The sequence below is a fragment of the Pelecanus crispus genome, chromosome 7 (genome assembly GCF_030463565.1).
Source record: "Pelecanus crispus isolate bPelCri1 chromosome 7, bPelCri1.pri, whole genome shotgun sequence".
Lineage (NCBI taxonomy): Eukaryota > Metazoa > Chordata > Aves > Pelecaniformes > Pelecanidae > Pelecanus > Pelecanus crispus.
Window position 1 is genome coordinate 51,297,167 of NC_134649.1, and position 23,201 is coordinate 51,320,367.

At 46.7% G+C, this 23,201-nt stretch overlaps 1 protein-coding gene across 3 annotated transcripts; it reads left to right on the top strand.

Annotated features, from left to right (window-relative positions):
• Positions 1 to 482: 482 nt before the first annotated feature.
• LOC104032242 (cullin-associated NEDD8-dissociated protein 1) lies at positions 483 to 22,623 on the top strand. 3 transcript variants are annotated; one of them, XM_075713657.1, is made up of 15 exons: positions 483 to 550; positions 3,450 to 3,593; positions 7,525 to 7,679; positions 9,438 to 9,561; positions 10,216 to 10,472; positions 11,067 to 11,172; positions 11,855 to 12,003; positions 14,166 to 14,458; positions 15,813 to 15,954; positions 17,201 to 18,706; positions 19,083 to 19,178; positions 19,883 to 20,052; positions 20,172 to 20,336; positions 21,704 to 21,811; positions 22,029 to 22,623. In XM_075713657.1, the coding sequence occupies exons 1-15, from the start codon at positions 483 to 485 to the stop codon at positions 22,254 to 22,256; spliced, it is 3,711 nt and encodes a 1,236-aa protein (XP_075569772.1). In that variant the 3' UTR covers positions 22,257 to 22,623. The 3 variants fall into 3 exon arrangements, with proteins under 3 accessions (XP_075569772.1, XP_075569774.1, XP_075569773.1); XM_075713658.1 differs by lacking the exons at positions 483 to 550; positions 3,450 to 3,593 and adding an exon at positions 4,279 to 4,327; XM_075713659.1 differs by lacking the exons at positions 483 to 550; positions 7,525 to 7,679 and having other exon boundaries at positions 3,519 to 3,593.
• Positions 22,624 to 23,201: the final 578 nt, after the last annotated feature.

Genomic DNA, 23,201 nt, shown 5'->3' on the forward strand with positions numbered 1-23,201 from the left:
GTGGCACGGCGGTCCCACAGCCAAACGGCCCCGCCGCGCCCCGCCCGCCTGCGCGCCGAGGTTCCGCCCGCGCCGAGGTTCCGGGGGCGCTGCCCCTGCCCCGGGGCCGGCACCGGCGCGGCCCGCAGAGCCCCGCCGCCGCCTGCGGGACCCCGCACCTCCCCGCGGGGCCAGGCCGCGGCGCCGGGGGCTGCCCTAGCCCTGCCCGCCGGTGCGCGGCCCCCGGCCGGGCCTTGTGCAGCGCGGGGAGGCGCCGGCCGCCGCGGAGGAGCGGGCTGCTGCCGCCCCCGGGGCCGCGGGCCCCGCCGGTAGGGGCCGCCCGGCCCCGCCCCGCCCCGCTCCGGCCGGCGGGGCCCCCGGAGGCCACCGCCCTCGTCCCGGCCCCGCCGCCTCGGGAGGGCGCCCGGCCCCCGGCGGCCCTGAGGGGAGCGGGGACCCCCGCGCCCGCCGCCATCTTCCCGCGCAGCCCCGGCGCCGCCGCCATGGCCAGCGTCTCGTACCACATCTCCAGCCTGCTGGAGAAGATGACCTCCACGGACAAGGACTTCAGGTGCGGGGCCCGGCACGGCCCATGCGGGCGGCGGCCGCCCGGGGACGGCGCCGTGGGGCCTCGGGGGGGCTGCGCGGGCGGGGGGCTTCGCACCGGGGTGCCCCTGGGGTGCCCTCCCACGGGACCCCCTGCACGGGGTCCCTCTGCGCCGGGAGCAGGCAGGGTGCCCCCGGCCGGCTGCAGACGTGCGGGGCGTTTCCGTGTCGGAGGAATTAATCGGGTTTATTTGCGGTGTTTCAAGCCAGCTGTGTGCTTCTGGCTGCGGGGGGATGCAGAGGCGCCGCGGGCGCTCCCCTCCCTCGCCTGGAGTGCTGCGTGATGCAGCGAGCGCGCAAGCACGGGGCGAGGAGCGAAAGCCTTGACTTTCTTCAGAGTCTCATTTGTTTTGCAAGTGAAGAGCCTGGTAGCAAAAAGAGATGCTGAAATGCTTCTTAGTTTGTTTTTCCGCTAGAAGGTTGCGTCGTCCGTGCGTTAAAAAGGCTGAGACGGCGCTGTGAGCAGCCGTGTCACCCGGGTGATGGGCGCTGCGTTGCCGCCCGTGCTCAGGCGCTTAAAGAGCTGATTCTGTACAGTGGGAACATATGCCTCCCTAGCAGGGCTAAGAGCCTTTATTCGCTTTGCTTATGTCAGCAGAAAAAAAATGACATCTTTTTAGGCCTGGGGCTGGTGGCTTGATATTTAAGGCGCTCTATAAAAAATTGTTAAAACTAACAAGTATGAAAAATTTCACCCATGAGCGTATCGTTCTCTCACTATCAACCCGGAAGGCAATGTTTGTGCCAGACTTGGTATTTTGAGGTCTTTTAGAAGAGAGGGGTTAGTAATATCCTAAAAGTAGGTTGATTTTTGCAGAGGCTGCTGATGTTTTTCTGATGTTAAAATAGGTACTTTTTAAAGAAGTCAGTGATAGAGTAGTTGCACAGTTTGTTCAAAGAATTTGCGGTTAATAGTCCAAAGAAGACGTGCCCAACACAGGGCCTGTGTCATGTTATAGAGATATTCCAGGGCCATTTCCTCCCAGCACACGGTCAGACGTGAGCCTGTTGTCTGCCTTCAGGTGCACGACCAGTTCTAGGACCAGGTTTCGCGTGCTTCCCTCTCATAAATGGATCCGTGTGACAGTTTCCGAGGTCCCGTGGGCAGGATGGCAGCAGGTAGTGAGTCAAAAACTGGATGTGTTGCTGCAGAAGACTCCGCTCAGCCTGTGGCCATAATTGGTCATGCTTGTTCTATGCAGATATTGAGCTGTAAGTGCAGCTTAATAGCTCTTGCAGAATCAAAAATAGATTGCATATTGTTAACGTCCTAGGTCAGAGTCCCTCTATTTTTCTCATTTTGGATTTCAGGCTGGCTGTCTAACAGCACAGCAGTCCGTCGTTCCCAATGTACCTAGTTGCTACTCAAGAGCAGGCTTGCAGATTGAAGACACAAATGTTGCCCTGGTACGTGAGGGCTCTTACGTGCTGAATGAATTACATCAGAGCCTAATTTAAAATGGAGGTGTCATCTGGTAAATGAGAGGGAAGAGCTCCTCTGTGGTTCCTTTTAGGCGTCCATCCCTGTGCTGCGGCTAACATTAGAAAGGAACTAATATACGATAACCGCACGTACATTTCTCAGAACCCCAGACTTCCATACTAGCACCTTTTACAGTTCCTGCTCCCAGGAAGACAGATACTTTCCAGAACTTCTAAATATCCATTTTGGCATTGTCCCTGTTAGAAAATTATATTGACTAACAGTCAGCTGGGAGTTTGTTTTTCCTTCTAAGTTGGAATGGTAAATACTTGCTTGGGTTTGCTCATGGGAGAAAAAAAAGTACAATTGGAAGCGTTCCTTCATGCCAAATGTTATTTAGGTTGTTAATCAAATGTGAGTAGAATTAATTGGACAGTGGATAAGGATTGAAGGGCAGACAAGTGCTTCTTAGTAAAAGGACACCAAAGAATCAGAAGTAGGAACTGGGGTGGTCAAGGTTGCACACGTCCTGGAAGAAAGCAGCTTTTGTAGAAGTCTTTTCAGCAATGGAAGCTGCGGCACAGGTGCAGCATCTGTGATTTGTTTTGTTCCCACGTGATAAAAAAGCCTTGCACACCATTGACAGCATTGCATCCATCACCAGCAATGACTCGGTGTAACAAGATGTTTAGTATCTTTTCTCTAGAACAGGAAAAAAACCCACAAAACTTTGAGAGGGAGTTAAACAAGGAAAGAGGATGAGTGTGTGGATGACACAACTGTTTGGATTAGTAAAGGCTCCCAGGAGCAGAAGGATATAAACAACTCTGTCTGGGCTGGACAAGAGCAATCTGAATATAGCCTAGGGAACTCCTGAGGTATAGTTTGCATGGAGACATGACTTTATTTTTCGTTTTTGAGCTTGATAGCTTGATCCCCTTCTCCACATGTGGGATCATTCTATCAGTGCTAAATAAGCCAGAAAGAACACAGCCAGGTGCATTCTTAGACTCTAGACTGGTTTTCCTAGGCCTGGCAATTGGTGAAAAAAAACCACCATGATTTTTTTCTAGCATAGTTAACCATCTTGATTTAGTCATTGAGAAAAAATTACACAAGCTGGGTGCCAGTATTAGAGTTTTGGTTTACCCATCCCTGTTATGTATTTTAAGGAGAGGAGAGAAGGTATATTTCTCATTTTCACAGATTCCTTAGCTAAAGACTTTTCACCACCTACCTCTACATGAGTTTTCCACTTGTAAGACGGTAATAATTCTTTGTACCTTATTTTTCAGGACAGTGTAAAGGGTTGTAAGTTACTCTTTGAAAGCGTGTTTTCGTACAATCACTAATTGTCAAGTTTAATTGTGCGAAGTGATGCAAAGGAAGTGCATTTGTGTCTGCATATCAGCCAATCCACTTTTGCTGTATGTTCTTTCAGGTTTATGGCCACCAATGACCTGATGATGGAACTGCAGAAAGATTCAATAAAACTAGATGAAGACAGCGAGAAAAAAGTTGTGAAAATGCTTTTGAAATTGCTGGAGGACAAAAATGGGGAAGTACAGAACCTCGCTGTCAAGTGGTAAGAGCCTCGGCAATAATTACCATATTCCTTGGCAATAACAAAGCTGTCACAGACTGCAGAGAGTGCATTAGAGTGGAGCCGGGCCCTGCAGCGCTGGCACCTTACTCAAACCTCCCTTTGTACGGGCTTTCCCTCTCGTGCCGGGCACAGCACTCTCTGTTTCAGCTGATACTCGGAAAGGGTGAGCACACAGATATCGCTGTACAAGCAGTAGGTGATTTTGGAAGTAGTTCAGTGTTTATATTATGAATCTTACCATATTACAAGTAGCATGCCTAAGATTTTATTTCTTCAGAGAGAAGCCCAGGTTAAAATTTTGGTCACCAAGATCCTCTCCTTTCTTGGGCTTTGAAATCTAGTGCTGAATTTCCCAGTGGTCCTGTCTTTGATAGAGATGGTACTAAACATGTATAGCCCTTCAAAAATGGCATTTGAATTTCAGGTCCGAATCCTATTCTTCAAGGGCATTTTCATTAAAATTTATAATGCGCTTGGGTTTTTTTCCCCTGCTTTGACTCAGCCTGTGCTGTTGCTTTGCCTTTGACCATTTCAATGGTTTTTTTAATCCAAAAGAAAAAGGCAGAAGGTTCCTTTATTAGTGGATCATCTGAGGAAGTGGTCCTACTGCTGACACAGTCTTTCCTGTCTCTTTCCCCCAGCATGTCTAAACGGGAGCGTTCATTCTAGAAATGAAATTGAATGGGTCAGTTCACGCACAGGGCTCCAGAAAGGTGGGCCATTTAAAGACAACTTTGGGTTCCTGTATTTTTTCCTGTTGTGGACTTTATTCATAGTCCCTTCTTTTTAACCATATATTGCTTCTATCCCTGTACTTTCCCTGTGACCTTTGGGCCTTTCTGATTCCCAGTGTCCTGACCTTTTCTGGCCCTGTTCCTGTCTCTGCCTGCTTTGGGTTTGTTTATTCTGTTTCTTAAAGCAAAACTGTTGGGCACTGAACAGAGTACAAATTTCTTTGCCTGTTTATCTATGGTTGCATTAGCAGTAAGTCCATGCTCACTACAATCTCTAATTCATCCAGAATGTTATAATGAGAAGGCCTCAAAATGGAACCGGTAATACTTCCTTTTTATACTTAAGGAGGTACTTGTAATAGTTAATGTCCAGTCAGTTATTCCCAGCCAGGTGGCAAGGATCTCTAAGAAGGAGAAATGTGATGGTTTGAAGGACACTGGCTGTTGGATTAGGCCCAAGTGCGGATCTGTGCAGCCCACATCAGGATTCAGGAGTAAGTTAGGAAACTTCCAAGAGGTCTTGCAGTTGATTTTATCATCTAAAACTATGATCTTATTTCTCCAGAGGAATGCTGAAATAACACTTCACACCCAAAAAACCTCACAAATTTGAAATCCATATAAAGACTCGCCCTGTTTCTGGTTCCATGATTTTTTCTTTCAGTTTAGATGAGTTTCTTAGCTTCTCTGTGCCTCAGTGTCCCTGCCTGTAAAATAGGGATAGCCATCAGTTCTCTTCTGCATGTTGAGGTGTAAGATTGAACACTGCTTGGACTTGCACAAAGTCTTATTATTTGGTATTTCTTTTCTAATTCTTGTATTTCAGAGTAGCTACTCAGACTCTAAACAAGCTGTTAATGTCCCGATTGTTGAATTTAGGAATAGTCTTATACAGAGCAGCCTGCGTGTGCGTTTGCTTTGTGTACTCTGGGAAACACTGTGCATACAGTGTTTGCTAAGCATGCTGTCAGGGGTAGTTGTGGTGTGCCAGCAGGGAGACAGCTACCTGTGCATAGGTGTTCCATCCAGCTTGCGTTACTGCAGCTATGCTAAAAGGAAGAGAGAAAACGAAGACAGAAAATGCATTTTTGTACAAGGATTTTATAAACTGTGTCCGGCAATAAACACTGTAGAGTGCTAGCACCATCTCTTCTCATACAAGCTCTTAAGAAAATGTAAATCATCAAGGCCAATGTTTTGACAGTCCTGTTCAGCTCCCACTGAAGTCAGGGAATTTCACCTCTAACTGTCGGGAGCAGAACCTCTCTTGTGTGTAAGGTTCAGTGAAAGAAGGGTATGTTGAAAGCCCAACATGTCTCTCTGTCTCTTTTTGTACTCTATAGGCAACTGGTAGCCTTTCCTTTTGAGCCCTGTGGGCATGTAGAATTGATGATAGTCCCAGTGGCTATGCCCTAGTATTATACAGCATACAGAGCCAAAACCTCTAGTCCCTCTTTTCTGTATAACATGTAAAAAAAGAAAAACCAAAACTCCAAAGAGGCAGATTAGTCCTTTCCTTCACTCTATTTTCTATTTTCACTTGGCTATGTGAAGGGGAAGGGAGAGGGAAAAAGAACTGTGAAACCTTCAGGAACTGGTTATTTAAATATATTTTATTTTATTTAAATATATTTTTGCTCTGGAAGAGCAGCATGATGGTACTTTTAAAACTCTAGAACCCTGTTTAGAAAAATGGTTGTGCTGCACATGAATCACAGGGATCTGTTCAATTCCCATATGTTTTTTGAACCCAAAAGAAAAGATCTGTATTATTCAGTTCAAATCATTCAGTTTTGACAAGTCCCCACAAGAAAGGGAACAAGGAAGCAGTGACTAACATTTTGTACCTGGCACAGAAATTGGAGCGCAGCCACGTCACTGCTACAGCAAGTAGCGGCTTCTCTGCAAGGTGGTATCAGCTCATGGGAAATAGAAAAATACCTATAGCATCTGTCAGAAATCTCTGTTCAGGCCCAAATCCTTCCAAAGTCTTTTCTAGATTTGGACATGAAGAATTGCCTAGTGGTGTTAATCTGCAAGCTGGGGCCCTGGTTCATCACCTGGGCAGACCGTTCAGTGGGAGAGGAGGGGTGGCATAACCACAGGGGCTTGGGCATGGATCTCGGCCGCTGGTGGGTCATGGGGCCGGGGGCAAGCTCACTCAACCTGTAGAATAGTGATGTGTTATTAGGATTGAAATTGGGCTTAAAGTATTTTCTGTGGATGTTCACTAAAACAAGAAGATGGAATTTTCTATGCAGTATGATGTTTCCACTCGTCTGTGTTGGCTTCTCACGAAAATTCTAGCAACCAGATTTGCTGTCTGTGAAACAGCAGTTTCTTAGTAAGGGATACAAAATATTCATGGGAAACAAATGCATTTCGAATTGATTAGCTTAATTCAAAGAGTTAAGTGCAGCCAGTTAGGGAAGGAAAGCTGTAACTGACTTGCTGAAATACAGTTAATACTTTACATTTTAGCTAGTTACCTTGTAAAGATGCAAAAATAAATAGTTGCAAGCAAATGCTGACAAACACTCTATGCGCAATTTTGAATACAAACTTAGCAGCTGGAAACACAGGTTATTAACAGAAAGTTTTTCTAACAATAATATTAGTTAAAAAAAAGTGTGAGGAAAGAGAGCAGTCTTCCCTCTGTTGTAATTCTGAGCTTTGGCTCAGGCAGAGGTTTTCACACGCAGGGCAGAGGGCAATAGGTAGCTAACGGTTCGTGAAAATCCATTTGGCATTTCCTCCTGAAAGTCAGTTTTTGATGGTTGGTTTGGTTTTGTTTTTTTCCAAAACCTGACTATAGATTTTACCCTTACTCTGTGTAACGTGGTTGCTTTGGTTCAAATTCATTGTGTCATAATTCCTGAGCTGCTCCTTCTAGTAAGATATTAACTGGCTTCATGTTTGCAGTAGTTGATGTGAAATGTCCTCCTACAAATGTGATCTAAAATTCACTGAAGTCTGATACAGAGTTAACCAAGGCAACAATGCAGGGTATGTAAACCCAGGGACATGACATGCTGCAGGATATTGGTACCTGACGTTTTGGTAATATGTGCACTTGGGGCTGAGCTGTCTTTAAGGAGGAGCCAGCCTGAGCATCCCTTTTGATGGTGGAAAGCATCCCTCTTCCTCTTCGTTCTGACTGGCTTCTCCTCCCGCAGTCTGGGCCCGCTGGTTGGCAAAGTGAAGGAGTACCAGGTGGAAACCATTGTGGATACGCTGTGTACAAACATGTTATCTGACAAGGAACAGCTGCGGGATATCTCCAGCATTGGACTGAAAACAGTCATCTCCGAGCTGCCACCAGCTTCTACAGGTAAAATGTCTGTCTCTGTTTGTCAGACTGAGGCAATAGGGAGTCACAGACTTTGGGAAACAGGAAAACGTGTAGTTGAGGGCCTAAAAGTTGCAGATGTCTTACTCACCTGCTAGAGGACAAGTAATGAAATAAGGAGGAGAGATAGTAGAAGTTGAGACACCAACGTGATTAAAGATGGGATGAAATGAAAACTGCAGCTGGTCACCCTGAGGATATTTAAGTCTGAAACTGCATCTGAATTCTTGGAGAAATCCATTTTTGTTTACAGCAGTCCTAAAGCATTCAGTGTGCGTCAAGATACTGCTGTTTGGGCAGCCTTGCAGGGCCAGTGGTCTCCACGTCAGCAATGCCGCTACCCTCTGCCATCTCAGCAGTGCCAGCACTGCACCACCTCCTGTCTGCAGCCCGGCTGGACCGGGTCTTCCGACTGCCACAGCTACCCTGGCTGCTTCTCCTGCATTTGGAATTACGTATCCCAAAAATGCAGCAGCTATTCAGGAGATACCTGAGGCCCCCAGAGATTTAAGTTTCCTCTGCAGCCATCTGTTATTACTTCATGGCGGGTGGCTGAGGTAGTGCTGCCAGGCTGCTGGATTTTAGGCTGTGAGAACTAGGATTAGTATGCAAATACTTGCTGAACTCCTCTCTCAGTTTCTGCAAAATGTTAAGCTCTTGTGAGCCGTCCTTTCAGAATTCTTTATTTAACATACATCACGTGAACTGAAACTGTTTTAGGGTAGCAACAGATAAGTCATCTCCTTAAGGGTTGGGATTGACACTGCGTGGGTAGGAGGCAGCAAAAGCAGTGTGGGTTTGCTGCAAAATGGAGAGGTTGGACATCTCCCCCTGTGCTTTCTTCACCCTGAGCCCCACTCTGTGTGGTTGCTGTTGCTGTGGCATTGTCTGGAGCAGAGGGAAGGTTTGCAATAATAGTCCAAGAAACAGCGCGTGCCTGAGGCAGGCTCCTATCTCAGTGTTGTACAGCAGTTAATGATGCTCCAAGGATGATCCACTTCTGCTTTGTCTCTGTTGCATCACAGAGGCTGTTCAGAATGGTGTGGGAAGCAATTGTCCCTTCCTTTGAAAGTTTTGTGGTATTTGAAGCTGCTTATGCTTTGCACTGAACCAACTGGGGAAAAAACCACAACAAAAATCGGTGTTGGGACAGTCACACCCCAGAATGAAGAATACATTTGTATCTAGGCATTGATCTGAGTGTAGGAGACTGGGATTCTAGACTGTGGTTGTAATCTCAACAGGTTCTTGAACCTGGGTTATATATTATTTTGCAACAGATTTATCTAGTTCTACCCTTAAATTTCATCATGGAGCTGAGAAACAGTTTCTGTCAAGACGGCTCTTCCTATGGAGAAAACCTCAATGTGCTGAAACTGAACATTTTCAAGTTAAGAACAAGGGAAAAAACATGCCAGAACCTTCCCACCCGTCTCTGCTCCCTGCATTGCATGGGCCTGGGAGCTGCCTGTGCCACAGCCAGGTGGTTTTAGGGTAAATGACACTCTCCAAGAAGAGGAGCTTCTTCCAAATACTTAATGCATTATACCGCAGAGGGAGATGCCTCGCTGTTTGCAGTGTGTATCCACCATCTCAAACAAAAGCTAGTTGACTGCTATTCTGCTTAGGTCTCCCAGTGGTGGGTTTGGGTTTTTTTTTTAACATAGGAGGGATTAAATGGTTCTTAGCAGTAAAAAAACTTCTTTTTAACTGACTGTGGGTAAAATATCTCTCTTGCAGGTTCCACTATGACAGCAAATGTGTGCAAAAAGATCACAGCCCAGCTGACAGGAGCCATTGGCAAGCAGGAGGATGTGTCTGTGCAGCTGGAGGCTCTTGACATCCTGTCGGATATGCTGAGCAGGTACCAAAGGATTTCCTTCTGGCAGCTGTGTATGGCAGGGGGCTGCATGTATGTGTTTGCTTTTGATTTCTGTATTTCCCTAATCCTACTACGAGGGCTTAAAAATAAAGGATTTGGGTTGGCTGCCACTGGGTAATATCTCAGCAGAGCAGATTCCCCAGCAGAGATGAGAGACGACATGCTGAGCCTTTCTGTGCTTGGGAGCAGCAGTAACATTGGTGATGGATCCCACAGAGGCTCAGTTCAAACAAATGTAGGGAGGGAGAGGGCAAAGCAGGAAAGTTTATTTTAGCCCTGTGATCTGATCACGCATGCATTTTTTTCCCTGGCTGCCTCTTTCTCTGGTTACATAAGTCAGAGTGACAGTGTCATATGTCAACTGCATGCAGGAAATTATTGACAAACCCCCAGGTCATCCAGAAGGACACCTTCAAAATCAAACTGCTCCATCACGGAGACAAATAACCTCTCCCTGCGTTACACAGAACAAGTCAGTGTTCAGACCAAAATGCCAAACCCAGCCTTTTCCTCTCTCTCCCCACAACATGCATGAAAGTCTTCATAGCTGAAGGATTTTTACATTTTTTTTCTGGCAAGAAGGCTTTTTCTCTGAGGCTTTGACTTTCAACTTCTGTCTTGTGCTGTTGATTGCAGACTAGGGGGAACACTCTACTCTTTCCATTCCTCCATTCTCAACTGCCTCCTTCCCCAGCTGACAAGCCCCAGGCTGGCAGTACGTAAAAGGGCCATCATTGCCTTGGGTCATCTTGTCTTGACCTGCAGTGGAAACATCTTCTCAGAGCTCACAGAGCATCTGCTTGCCGAGCTGAAGAGGAATGAGTCTACTTCTACTACCAGGACATACATTCAATGTGTCGCTGGCATCAGTAGGCAGGCTGGACACCGCATAGGTAGGATGAGTGGCTTGAAATGACGCTGGGAAACATGCATGTGTTTTAGAACAGCTCCTTTGAAAAGTGGTAAAAGATGCGTGCTCACTCTGTTCCTAACGTATTAGTGGCTTGTGCTTTGTGATTCCCTCTATGGTCCTGACCTGGCTCTCTGATCTCCACTTGGAAGGGAGGAGGCACCAGAGTAACTCTCTGGCTGCCCTTCTGTAGTGATTTCATCTCAAGGTCTTGCAGCGCTTCCCTGTTGTGAATTAACACCTCTGTGAATTAGGTCAGTGGATTCACCCATTTTAATGAGAGGAGAAATGGAGGGCAGCATATTGTATTACTTGTCTAAAAGATCTGCCAGAGCTGAGATGAGGTCCTAGAATATTTCTAATCACAGCTTTTTCCGTGACTGAAATGCCAGCAAGGGGCTGAAGGCAGGGAGCAAGGGTCGTCTGCTTAAAATCTCTGCAAGGCTGGACCATGAGGTCCAGGGGAGGAATGTTCTGCCAGGCACACGAAGGAAGTGGCAGATGCCTGAAGTGTTAGCTGCTCGGATGAGTGAAGGCTGGAATGATTTTTCACTGCTACTTACTTTGTCTTTCCCAGGAGAACATCTGGAGAAGATAATTCCTCTGATTGTTCAGTACTGTAATGTGGAAGATGACGAGCTGAGAGAGTACTGCTTTCAGGCCTTTGAGTCTTTTGTGAGAAGGTGCGTGCCCTTGAGGAACATCTGTGCACCATCCTTTGCATCAGTGTCCTCCTAGTGTAAATATGTATGCGTTCAGCATTCAGGGTTGAGTGCCTTCCTATATGCATTCCTGTTGGGAAAGACAGTTCACAAATGAAATCCCTTCTTTACATGCAGAGTTGGGCTTGAGTTGTGAGCTAATTTACCTCAACATGTGAGAGTGTGTTTCTGTATTGGTTTTGCAGGGGTGGGAGTTTTCCTTGTCTTTGGAAGATTCCTCAGCAAGAGGGAACTGCCTCGCTCCTGGTGCATGGAGGGAGTGGGGGGCAGGAAGGGGGCTCAGGCAGAAGAGCTGCAGCTCTCCTGTTGTTTGGTCAAACATTTACTGCTTGTCTTGGAAAAGGAGCCCTGCAGAGCTCCTAAGGTTTTCTTCCATGAAGGCAGGGTTCAACCAGGTGGTGAAGGCAATTTATTTATTTTTTTTCCCTTACAGAAGTCATTGCCTCCTCCCCAGGGGAATGTGGTCTTGCTTCGTGCACAGGGGGCAGGAGGGAGTGGCTCTGGTTTAACTCACGTTGACAAAATGTTCAAATAGTCTGTGAAGCATTTTGGGATGCTTTTGACATGACTCATGTTATTTGGATATTTGAAATTGCTTAGTCTTTAATTTATTAACTCTTAGGATTTTTATTTGTCGTGATAGGTGCCCAAAAGAAATTGACCCTCACATCCCTAATGTGATGGGGTTATGTTTGAAGTACATCACCTTTGACCCAAACTACAACTATGATAATGAGGAGGAGGAAGAGGAAGAGATGATGGAAACTGAAAACGGGGAGGATGAAGAGCAAGGTGCCTGCTTGGGAGGATGACTGTGCTCAGCAGAACACTGGGTTAACATTTCTCCCCTTCCTGCTTTCTCACCCTCTGTGATTTTACTTTTCAGATCTGTTAGAAGACAGTCACCTCTTTTAAATGGGTTATTTTAATTTACCAGTGGTAATAATAATTTAGCTGTATGTGCAAAGCTCCAGCAGTAATTCTAAGTTTGTTAGTTTTACTTTTTTCAGAAAAAGTCCTCAGATCTCTGCCTGCCTTAGGCAACAGTGATAACACTGAAACTTGAACTCTGAACTAGCTTAGTGGAGAGCTAGACCAAAGAAACACTGTTTTTCCTGTGCCTGCTGACGGCAGGAGTTTCTTAGAGCACATCCAGCAAGCAGCCAGGCTTAACACCTGGAAATCCCGAGGAGCAGCTCCTCTGCCATCCTGATTGTTGGAAACGCTCCCTTGTGCTCCCAAAGGTGCAGGTGCTGCCTGCAGCCTGCCAGGCAGACCTCAGACCCCTGCTCCAAACAGTTGATATGCATGGGTTGTTCTTCAAGGGAAGGTGTGAATGCTGCTGCTCTTGCCTGTTCTCTGGCCTGTCCAAACCTCAGGTGGGGACACCAAGCGTTTGAATGCAGCTGTAACACCAATTCCTGTCTGTCCTCATAGTTTTAGCTCTATTAGGCTTAGGCTTATGTGAGAGAGATGGTTCCTTACTGGGGTCCTGATGAAATGGTATTTCTTGAAAAGAAAGGTGTTACAGACGGATCTAGAAATTGCCGTTAAACAGTTACCCTCTTACTGCATCTACTGGGGTGTTATGCGGCGTTACCTTTTTTAACCAGGCAGCTAGCCAGCATTTGTCGCTTACTCTGGTTAGAAGAGGAATCAGAAATCCTTGACATGGTCTCACTTATTTACAAGACTGGACAAACGCTTTTTTTTCCCTGGTCACAGGGGAGGTCAGGCAGGCAAGTAGCACTTCCAGGCTGTCGCAGCCAGCACCCCTGCCAGGGTGTGTCAGAACCATGCTGCTTTGTCAGGCTGCAGCTTTTTCTTGGTTTCTGCGTTGCTTCCTCTGACCTCTCCGTGTGCTAGGGTGTTTTCCACACATACACACTGTTCCTGAGCACAGCATCTGTGACAAGCAAAGACAAGCTCGTCTTTGCAGTCACCAAGAGGCTGCAGAGCCTGTACTTGTGCACTTGTGCCCCTCTTTGCGAGGCTGGTTGCCTTTTTTTGCAGGAAGAGGTATATGTTTAACTGCTGTTTTAAATGAAAGCCTGCAATTTTGATTTGATGGTTTCAGGGCAACTTAACTCAGCCTACAAACATAGTAGCCACACAATTATATTTTTACTATAAGGTAGCTATTTTTACTACTTTGTAGCAGAAGAAAGCAAAGCTACAATCCTGAACAATTGAAACTGCCACCATTAAAAACATCTTGGTTCACCGCTAAAAACGTCTTAGTCATCAGTGAAAGCAATCTGATATTGTCTTCAAAAGGCACCTTTCACTTATTTTCTGAATCATGTTTACTTTGAGGTGGATGTTGAGCCTTGGTCAGATAGGAGGGGTACCTTTAATGCCTGTTAGCTATAGGCAACATTTGTTGCTATAGGCAATAATGTCTCTATTTGTAGTTGCATATAGTGTGGCAGCTAAGAGCACAACTTAGAACAAGTTCTCTGGAAGAAAGGCATTTTTGTTTACTCTCATACTAATTGCGGTAAGATCCCTGGCCAACTTCCTGGAGAATATGTTAAATGTTCTGCCAATAACATAGTAAATTGTTATGCTGTTTTGTGCCATTCAGGAATTGCTGAGACAAATATTTACATATTTCTGGCTTTAAAATCTGGGAACCTCAGTCTCCCTTCAAAACAAGAGCCTTGATGCCTGAGCTGAAGTGGCCAGTAAGGGTAGTAACATTAAGGCTTACTCTCCATCAGCTCTTACTTGGAACAGAATAATCTGACACGGGGCAGCCCTGGGTCATATTGACTGGTAATGATGTCTGTAGGGACAAGCTATTCTGGACAATTTCATGTTCCCAGACATGTGTGAGTTACTGGCATCTGTTTGTCTGGTCAGCTGGAGAGGGAAGCTCTGAGGATCAATTGATCCTCCAGCTCTGGTTTTCTCACAATGGTGCACCTTGGTTTTCCTTGTCTTCTTTCCAGAAAGCGATGATGAGTACAGCGACGATGATGACATCAGCTGGAAAGTCCGCAGGTCTGCAGCAAAGTGTCTGGAGGCCATTGTCAGCAGCAGGCATGATCTCCTTCAGGACTTCTACAAAACTCTTTCCCCGGTCTTGATAAGCAGATTCAAAGAGAGGGAGGAGAATGTCAAAGCTGACATCTTCAGTGCTTATATCTCCTTGCTGAAGCAAACGCTGCCCATCCAGAGCTGGCTGCATGCTTCAGATGCCTCTGGCAAAGATGATGTTCCCCTGACAATGCTTCAGAACCAGGTGCGTGAGGAGATGGCGGGCTGGATTAAATCAGAAGGCAATGAAGAGAAGTACGTACCATGCCACCAATGAATATGCCTAGTAGTTAAGCTTGAGAACTAGCTAGCTGAAGGAGCCCTCGGGCACGCAACCAGAGGGGACCAAATACTGAGGGCTGACCGCTTACTGCTTGTCTCCCACCATTCCCAGGGAGAGAATGCTGAGCAGTGCAGGAGCACCGAGGTATAGCCTGCATTGCCCCCCTCCGCTAGCCTCTGGAACGTGTTTGCAGACTGTGTATGAGGCAGGTTAGCCTTTGGGTGAGGTGCCGGCCTGTTGCAAGACAGTTACTCCAGCTGCTGCTCAGGAAACTCATTGACTACGTCATGGTAGAAACGTCGTGGAAGCACAGTAGGGTTTGGATCTGGTCAGTAGGCATATGAGAGCATGCAGCTCGGTTCGTTATGGGAAAACAGCCAGTGGCTTCCAGGGTAGCTTGCTGTGGTTGTGCACACAGCCTGCACATCACTGCTGATCAGACAAACAATAGTGGAAGCGATTTTCCTGACGCTCTGCTTTAATTCAGAAAGATGCAGGAGTAATTACAGTCAGAATAATTTAACCATGCATGCTGGTCAGGGCTCTGCCTAGCCCAGGATCCTTGCTAATGCTGTGGTCCACACATGCCATTTTAGAAGAAGACAAAAGAAACACTGGAAATAACCTTGTTATTATAGAGTAGCATGACTGTGAGAGCAGCTTTTTATGGCCAGTGCTACTACTGACTGGTGAGTCCTTGAAGCAGGAGGGTTAGAATCCCTGCCAAAATGTAATTACATCACTGATTAATCATCTTATGTGTATGAGATACTTATTTAAATAACTTGCACCTCAGTCCTGTGATTTGTTTTTTGATTTCACTGAAATGCTGGCAGGGTGTCCAAGTTTAAATATAGTGATGGGACTAGATCCTTATGCAGCAGACCAGGAAGGAATCATAACTCACAGCTCTTTCGGCAGTGTGTCCTGGTCTGATCATTTTGTTGTGTTTCTGTAAGCTTCTGTGTTAGGGGATAACACCAACTTCAGGAAGGACTGCTTAGGAACCTGTAGAATATGGAAAGGAAGAATAAAGTCCCCTCCAGCTCTTCTGTTTATGTATCTTTTCTTCACGTGCACTGTCTTGTAGTCTATCCCAAGTCCGTTCTTCCCTGGTGAAGAGGTGCGCTGCTTCTTGCTGTCTCCCTGTTAGTTCTCTTTCTGTACTGTTAGTGCCTCTGGCTCAGCAGAGCAAACTGCTTTGGTAGCATAGCTCTGTGCCCTGGAAGCTGGGATGACTGATGTGTTTCTTTTGGTTTTCTTTTCCAAACTGCAGGTCCCTAACATCGTCAAGGCCTTGCACAAGCAGCTCAAAGAAAAGAGCATCAAATCAAGACAGGGTTGTTTCAGCCTCCTGACAGAACTGGCCAACGTTCTTCCCGGTTGCCTGGCAGATCACATCCCTGCGCTCATCCCTGGTAAACTTTTCCGTGGTCTGGGGGTGAAGGAGCAGGGTTGGCTCAGTCCATTCCTAACATGTATGCTCCTTGCCTGCGTGTTCCAGTTTTATTCCTGCATATTATCTCTGCTCAGCATCAGGACATACATATCAAGTTCTGCTCCATGTTGATGTGCTAAACAGCTCCCAGATCAATCCTGTCTTCTGTCTACCACTGAAAGCCAGGATAAGAATATCAAGTTCATTTCTACAGTCCCCTGAAGAGGTGCTTTTTAGGAGGGCCTGTTCCAGCCTCCTTTGAAACCAGCTGGAATTAGGCTGTTAGCCCACTGAGACACGAGTGACATTTTCTTTTACAAAATCTAGTGGCATTTTTAAAATTATTTGTATTTACTGATTATTTAATTTGCACTGCCGCATTTTTCTCTGAGCTTTCCTGCCTGTAGGTTCATGAGGCATCCCACACCGCTGAAAGACTCATATACTAAGCTCCTGCCTTTGCTTTTGGTGTGACTGTATAGTAAATAAAAAAAAAAAGCCTCCTGTGATTGTCTCTGGGCCTGACCCATGCACCTCCCTCTTATGAATTAATAGATTGTAAAAAAACATTCAAACCAAGAATCAGGTATGACTTCAGGGGTGGCAAGCAGTATTCTTGTAAATGTTTCTCATTAAGTCTTTTGGGAAACATAAGCATGTGCCACAGAAATTGGACTTGGAAGTACCTCCCTTCTACAAAGGCAGTCCATCTTTAATGGTACACAGTTATGTTCTAAACAGAAGTTGTAAAACTAGATAAAATAAGAGGCCCTGCTGCTTTGCTTTTTTTTTTTTTTTAAAAGACTTCCCACAGAAATGTGAAGGAAAAACTCATAAAGGGGCATTCCTGCTGCCTGCAGTGCCTGTTGTTGAGACCAGGCTTTCCCAGTCTTGATTTCATGCCATTTTGTCATACTTATATGCGCTTGACTAGCTATCCCTTCTTATCTCGGGCCAGGATGACTTTTTGAATTAACTTTTTAAAAAAGTTTTCATAGCCAGCCATCCAGGACTGCTACAAAGAGCAGTTATGTCTGAATTGCCACTTCCTGGAAAGCAGAAAGACAGCAAGGAGAGTAGCACTTTAAAGGCATGTATCTTCTGGGTGGGGAGAGGAAAGAAAGAAAACAGATTCTGATTGTGTCAGTTTTTGGGGGGGGGGGGGAGTGGGTTTGATAAAAACCACTGGAAATAAGACAGCAGTCGTTCTTGTCTCTTCTGCACAGGTATTGTTTTCTCCTTGGCCGATAAATCCAGTTCCTCCAACATGAGGATTGATACGCTGTCTTTCCTTCACGTTCTTCTTTGCAACCACCAGCCGGAGGTATTTCATCCTCATATCAAAAGCCTGCTACCTCCTGTTGTGACCTGTATTGGAGACCCCTTTTATAAGATCACTTCAGAAGCTCTGCTGGTTACTCAGCAACTTGTGAAAGTTATCAGGCCTTTGGACAAATCCTGCACTTTTGATGCCAAGCCCTATGTGAAGGACCTTTTCCCTGGTACTCTGAAGCGACTGAAGGCAGCTGACATCGACCAGGAGGTGAAAGAGCGTGCTATCTCCTGCATGGGACAAATCATTTACAATCTGGGAGACCATTTAAGCACTGATCTCCAGCCAACCTTGAAGATATTTCTGGAGAGGCTCAAAAATGAAATCACCAGATTGACAACAGTCAAAGCATTAACCTTAATTGCTAGTTCTCCACTTAAAATAGATTTGAGACCCATTCTAGGGGAAGGTTTCCCCATTCTAGCTTCTTTCTTGAGAAAGAACCAACGTGCCTTGAAACTGAGCACTCTGACTGCTCTGGACATCCTGGTGAAGAACTACAGTGACAGCCTCAAGCCTGCCATGATAGAGTCTGTCCTAACGGAGCTCCCCGCTTTAATTACTGAGAATGACATGCATGTTTCCCAGGTGGCTATCATGTTCCTTACTACATTAGCTAAGGTTTATCCATCCTGCATCTCCAAGATCAGCGGTTCGGTTCTTGCTGAAATATTTCAGCTTGTCCACTCACCTTTGCTCCAAGGAGGGGCTCTGAACGCTATCATAGACTTCTTCCAGGCCCTGGTTCTGACGAAGACGGCCACCATGGGTTACTCGGAGCTGATGAAGCAGCTGACTGCGCCTATTTACTCCTCAGGTTCAGCCGGGGCATCAGTGACGTTACACAAACAGGCGTATCACTCTGTTGCAAAGTGCGTGGCAGCCCTTTCCTCAGCCTGCCCAAAGGAAGCCTCTGCGATAGTGAACCAGTTTATCCAGGATGTAAAAAACCCCAAATCCAGCTCTGCTGTTAAAGTGCTAGCTTTCCTTTCACTGGCAGAGATGGGGCGCACCATGAACCTCAGTGCTCAGAGAGAGCTCAAAACCGTCATCCTGGAAGCATTCACTTCTCCCAGCGAAGAGGTGAAATCCGCTGCTTCCTATGCTTTGGGGAACATCAGTGTTGGGAATCTTAAGGAGTATCTTCCCTTCATGCTGAAAGAGATCGGAAGCCAGCCCAAGAGACAGTACCTCCTGCTGCACTCTCTAAAAGAAGTCATCAGCTCCTCCCCGGCCGATGGCCTCAAACCTTACGTGGAGGATATTTGGGCTCTGCTTTTCAAGCACTGTGAGTGCACAGAGGAAGGGACCCGCAATGTGGTGGCCGAGTGCTTGGGGAAGCTGACTTTGGTGAATCCCGCTGAGCTGCTGCCCCGACTGAAAAAACAGCTGTCGTCAGGTAATGGGAAGGGCAATGGCGAGAGTGGGGAAATGCCTTGTTTTGCTGGAAGGTCCTCTTGTAAACTGCTGGTGGGTTCAACAGGGAGCAAAGCCAGTCTGCAGAGGCAAGAAGGAAACAAGAGGGATCTCTGCAAGGGGGGATCAGAGGAGCACTGGGTTGCACGGGGTGCAGGAGGGTGTTAGGAACAGGGACTGCACATGGAGGTTGTGCTGGGACAGGATTTAAACAAGGAGGTTGTTAAGACAAATCCTCCATTCTCTTATCTCTTGAACGCGTGTGTAATGTGACGAAGAGCAGAATATGCAATTCAATATTACAGCAATGATTTTGTCTCTTGATCTTTAACTGTTTTTTCTTTCCATCTTCATTGCAGGCTCTCCACATGCCCGGAGCACGGTGGTAACTGCAATCAAATTCACAATTGCAGACCAGCCTCAGGCTATTGATGCTCTCCTGAAAGGCTGCATAGGTAGGCTAGTACAAATAGCAATGCGAGCTGGGAACACGAGATGTGTTAGGCGTCATTAGCAGCTTGGGGATTCTTCACGCCTATGTGAACCTCATCTAATCCAGTTAGTTTTTATCTGCGTTTCTCTTCTTTTGGGATTAAAGAGCAACACTGCCACGTGAATCCTTGTTAAATGGTCTGATACCTTGCTCCTGGGCATATTCCACTGGTGACAGAGTTTTTTAGGGAGCATAAGTTCCCTCTGCGTTTTAATTTATGATTCAAGCATCTCATGACAAGGGTCTTGTAAAATATAACTTACATTAAAAGGGTCTTATGTCTAGGGAGCCTACATCTCAGATCTGTTGTATAAAACTGGGCCTTCTGTTTCAGAGAAGTCTGAGCAAGAAAAAAACAAAACCGATTTCCTTGAATACCGAAGGTTCTGATTTGACTTTAGGATGAGGTAGCTAGAATCATGCGGTTTGTTTTCATGCCTAAATGCAGGAAAGTCAGGTTTCTTCCATTTACTATATCCCAAGCAAAGGGAGGGAAAGCATCTCTAATGTCTCTGCTAGACTGCACCCCTACAGTTATTTTACTACAGGTGCTTTCATAACCAGGCTCCTTGAAACACATTGCAATATACTTCTACATTGTGATATACTGTTAAAATTATTTTAAAACACTGCAGCAGGACTGACTGGTGTGTTCTTACCCCACAGGTGACTTCTTGAAAACTCTTCAGGATCCAGACCTGAATGTTCGACGTGTGGCTTTAGCCATGTTTAATTCTGCTGCTCACAACAAACCTTCTTTAATCCGGGATTTGTTAAATGCAGTTCTCCCCAGCCTGTATAACGAAACGAAGGTCAGAAGGGAACTCATCCGGGAGGTATGTCATTAGTTCAGTTTGGGTGCAATACAGCAGCAACTCAGCACGTGCGAAGCCAAGATGAAGCCGTCACCCTGTCTGCTGTTAGGTGACAGCTGTATTTTTTTTTCTTGTTTAAGGTAGAAATGGGGCCATTCAAGCACACAGTGGATGATGGCCTTGACGTGAGGAAAGCTGCTTTTGAATGCATGTATACACTGCTGGAAAGCTGCCTTGACCGACTGGATATCTATGAGTACCTGAACCATGTGGAGGACGGACTGAAGGATCACTATGATATTCGGGTAGGTGCTGTGCCTTAACTGCTGGAGGGTGGTGACGGCACTGATGCTATTCGTTCTCTGGCAGCCTGGGCTTGAACTGAGCTCGTGTGTCACCACAGCACGGAGTGACCCTGTCGTACCGTTTCCTATTCTCTGCAACTGCTGCAGCCTTCCATCTGACATTGTCTAGCTCTAGTTTGACCATGCTGGCCTTGAAAACGCAACCCTGGTGTAGCTGGTTTTATAAGAAATTTACCAAAGTCTACAGTAAGTTCCTTCTGCCTTTAAACTTATGATTGTCACTTGCTCAGCGTGGCCAGTGACACTATATTAAAAAAAATTTAGCATTGTCACTGTTGATGGCCTCATAGCTTAATAGGAAGCACTACATCCTTTTCATACTATTCCTTGATTTACCTCCACTTAGACGTGAGTACAGCGATGGCACGATCCCTGTGCTGAACACTGCCGTTTCTCTCAAAGGCTGTCAACCCTTCACAGACACCCGAGAGCAGGGCACCACACGCACCTGGGAGTGGAGCCCAGCTGGGCCGCTCTTGTAGGTTGGCTGCTAGTGGGTGCGTTTCTAATACAACGTAAGCTCTTCCTAAAACCCCTTGCACAAGTGCAAAGAAACCACCGGTGAGTACAGCACACCACCACAGGGAGAGCGACCACAGCAGGGAGATCCATGCTCTAAGCCTGGGGGATAGAATCATAGAATCATTTAGGTTGGAAAAGACCTTTAAGATCATCCAGTCCAACCATTAACCTACACTACCAAGTCCACCACTAAACCAATTAAGGGCAGAGTAATAATTAATTTAATCTTTCCTGGCTTGGTGGCTGGCTTATTTTTCATGAAGTAAAAATAGGAATCATTAAGGTTGGAAAGGACCTCTAAGATCATCAGTCCAACCGTCAACCCAACACCCCCGTGCCCACTAAACTATGTCCCCCAGTGCCACCTCTGCCCATTTTTTGAACCCCTCCAGGGATGGGGACTCCCCCACCTCTCTGGGCAGCCTGTTCCAATGCCTGACCACTCTTTCCATGAAGAAATTTCTCCTAATACCCAACCTAAACCTCCCCTGGCGCAGCTTGAGGCCATTTCCTCTCGTCCCATCGCTAACTACTTGGGAGCAGAGCCCAACACCCCCTCCCTGCCCCCTCCTGCCAGGAGCTGCAGAGCGGTGAGGTCTCCCCTCAGCCTCCTCTTCTCCAGGCTGAACACCCCCAGCTCCCTCAGCCGCTCCCCACCAGCCCTGTGCACCAGACCCTGCCCCAGCTCCGCTGCCCTTCTCTGGACACGCTCCAGCAACTCAGTGTCCTCAATGTCGGCGGGTGCGGTGAAGCAACACCTGTTTTCTCTCTCCTCCTTCGTCTAGATGCTGACTTTCATAATGTTGGCTCGGCTGTCCACACTCTGTCCCAACGCCGTGCTGCAACGGCTCGAGCGACTGATTGAGCCACTGCGGGCAACTTGCTCCACAAAGGTAAGATCAGGCAGAGAGTGTGACGCGCTGGGGTGGGCTCTGCCACAAAGCCACCTGCGCTGTTGGCTGCCTCTGTCGCTGCTTGTGAGCAGCCCACTCCCCACACTCCTGTGGTTAGAAAATAACCGGCTTGTCTCTGTCTCTGCTGGTGTGTCTGTCTTTGTGCCTCTACTGTCTTTTCTAAACACCGACTAAAAATGGTGCTTTGGATTTGCAGGTGAAAGCTGGTTCTGTGAAACAGGAGTTTGAGAAGCAGGATGAACTGAAGCGATCGGCCATGAGAGCAGTCGCTGCTCTCCTGACCATCCCTGAAGTAGAGAAAAGTCCAGTGATGGCTGAGTTTTCATCTCAGATCAGATCCAATCCTGAAATGGCGTCACTTTTTGAGAGCATTCAGAAGGATTCTGCTTCCCTACCTGCCTCAGAGTCGATGGACATGAGCTAAGTAAGATCCGCCTGTGTATGCCACCACCCTCCTGCCCTCGCAATGCATTAACCGAACAGAGACGCCGCAGACGGGCGAAGGAGGAACATCATCGAGCTGGTCTCTACTGCCACAGCCACTTGCAAGTCACTGGGCGCCAACAGAAGAAAATGGCTGCTGCCAGCTGCACTTGCATCAGACACCTCACTGAACTGTAACGAGATAGGTGAGATAAGGGAAATGCGTCCTTACGTAGGGGAGGGGGTGGAAGACGAGTATTATAATTGTTCAGCAAGTTTTTAAGGGGCGTACAAAGCAATGGAAATTGAGCGTGGTTCGGTGAAAAATGGAAACTACTTCCTGAAATATTTCCTTACTGCAGTACAAAGAAAAATAGTTTAAAACGTTTTTTTTTAAACCACTGCACATGCACTTTCTACCCCAAATTGCCTGACAAATGTATTTATATTGTTTCAGTAAATAACATGGCTAAAAACTAGAAGTCACATCTTTAATTAGTGACGGGCATCGTAAGCATAGGCTCATAGGAGATTTGCATTAGCCAAGCTGCAGGAGCTGCGCAGGGGCAGGTCGTTACCCAGAGTGCCCAGGCCTTCCCCCGGGGCTCAACTCCCAAAACTGCATGGCACGGCACGGACAGTTTAGTGTTTCTGCGGTGTTTGGGCGATACGACGCTATCTTGCTTGACTTCCATTTTTACAGTTTTGACTGCAAAATACCTCAACCAGCCGTCTTCCAAAAAGATGATTACTTGATTGCATTACAGTGAAAAACCTTACACTGAGCTTTTCTTTGCATTTAACGCTGGCTTCTCTTTCCCCCTTCGAGCAGGTCAGCGCTTGTGTTGCACACCCAGCCATGAAGGCACTGATCTACACTGAACTCTGGTCACTGCACAGCAGCAGATGCTTGCAGGAAAGCTGGTGTTCAGTATTTTAGTGTCAT

Bases quoted from the DNA above. Each gene is read 5' to 3' on its own strand.
- LOC104032242 (XM_075713657.1), top strand. From the start codon at position 483: ATGGCCAGCGTCTCGTACCACATCTCCAGCCTGCTGGAGAAGATGACC. The intron at 551-3,449 runs GTGCGGGGCCCG...ATGTTCTTTCAG, and splicing joins TCCACGGACAAGGACTTCAG to GTTTATGGCCACCAATGACC. The intron at 7,680-9,437 runs GTAAAATGTCTG...TCTCTCTTGCAG, and splicing joins GCTGCCACCAGCTTCTACAG to GTTCCACTATGACAGCAAAT.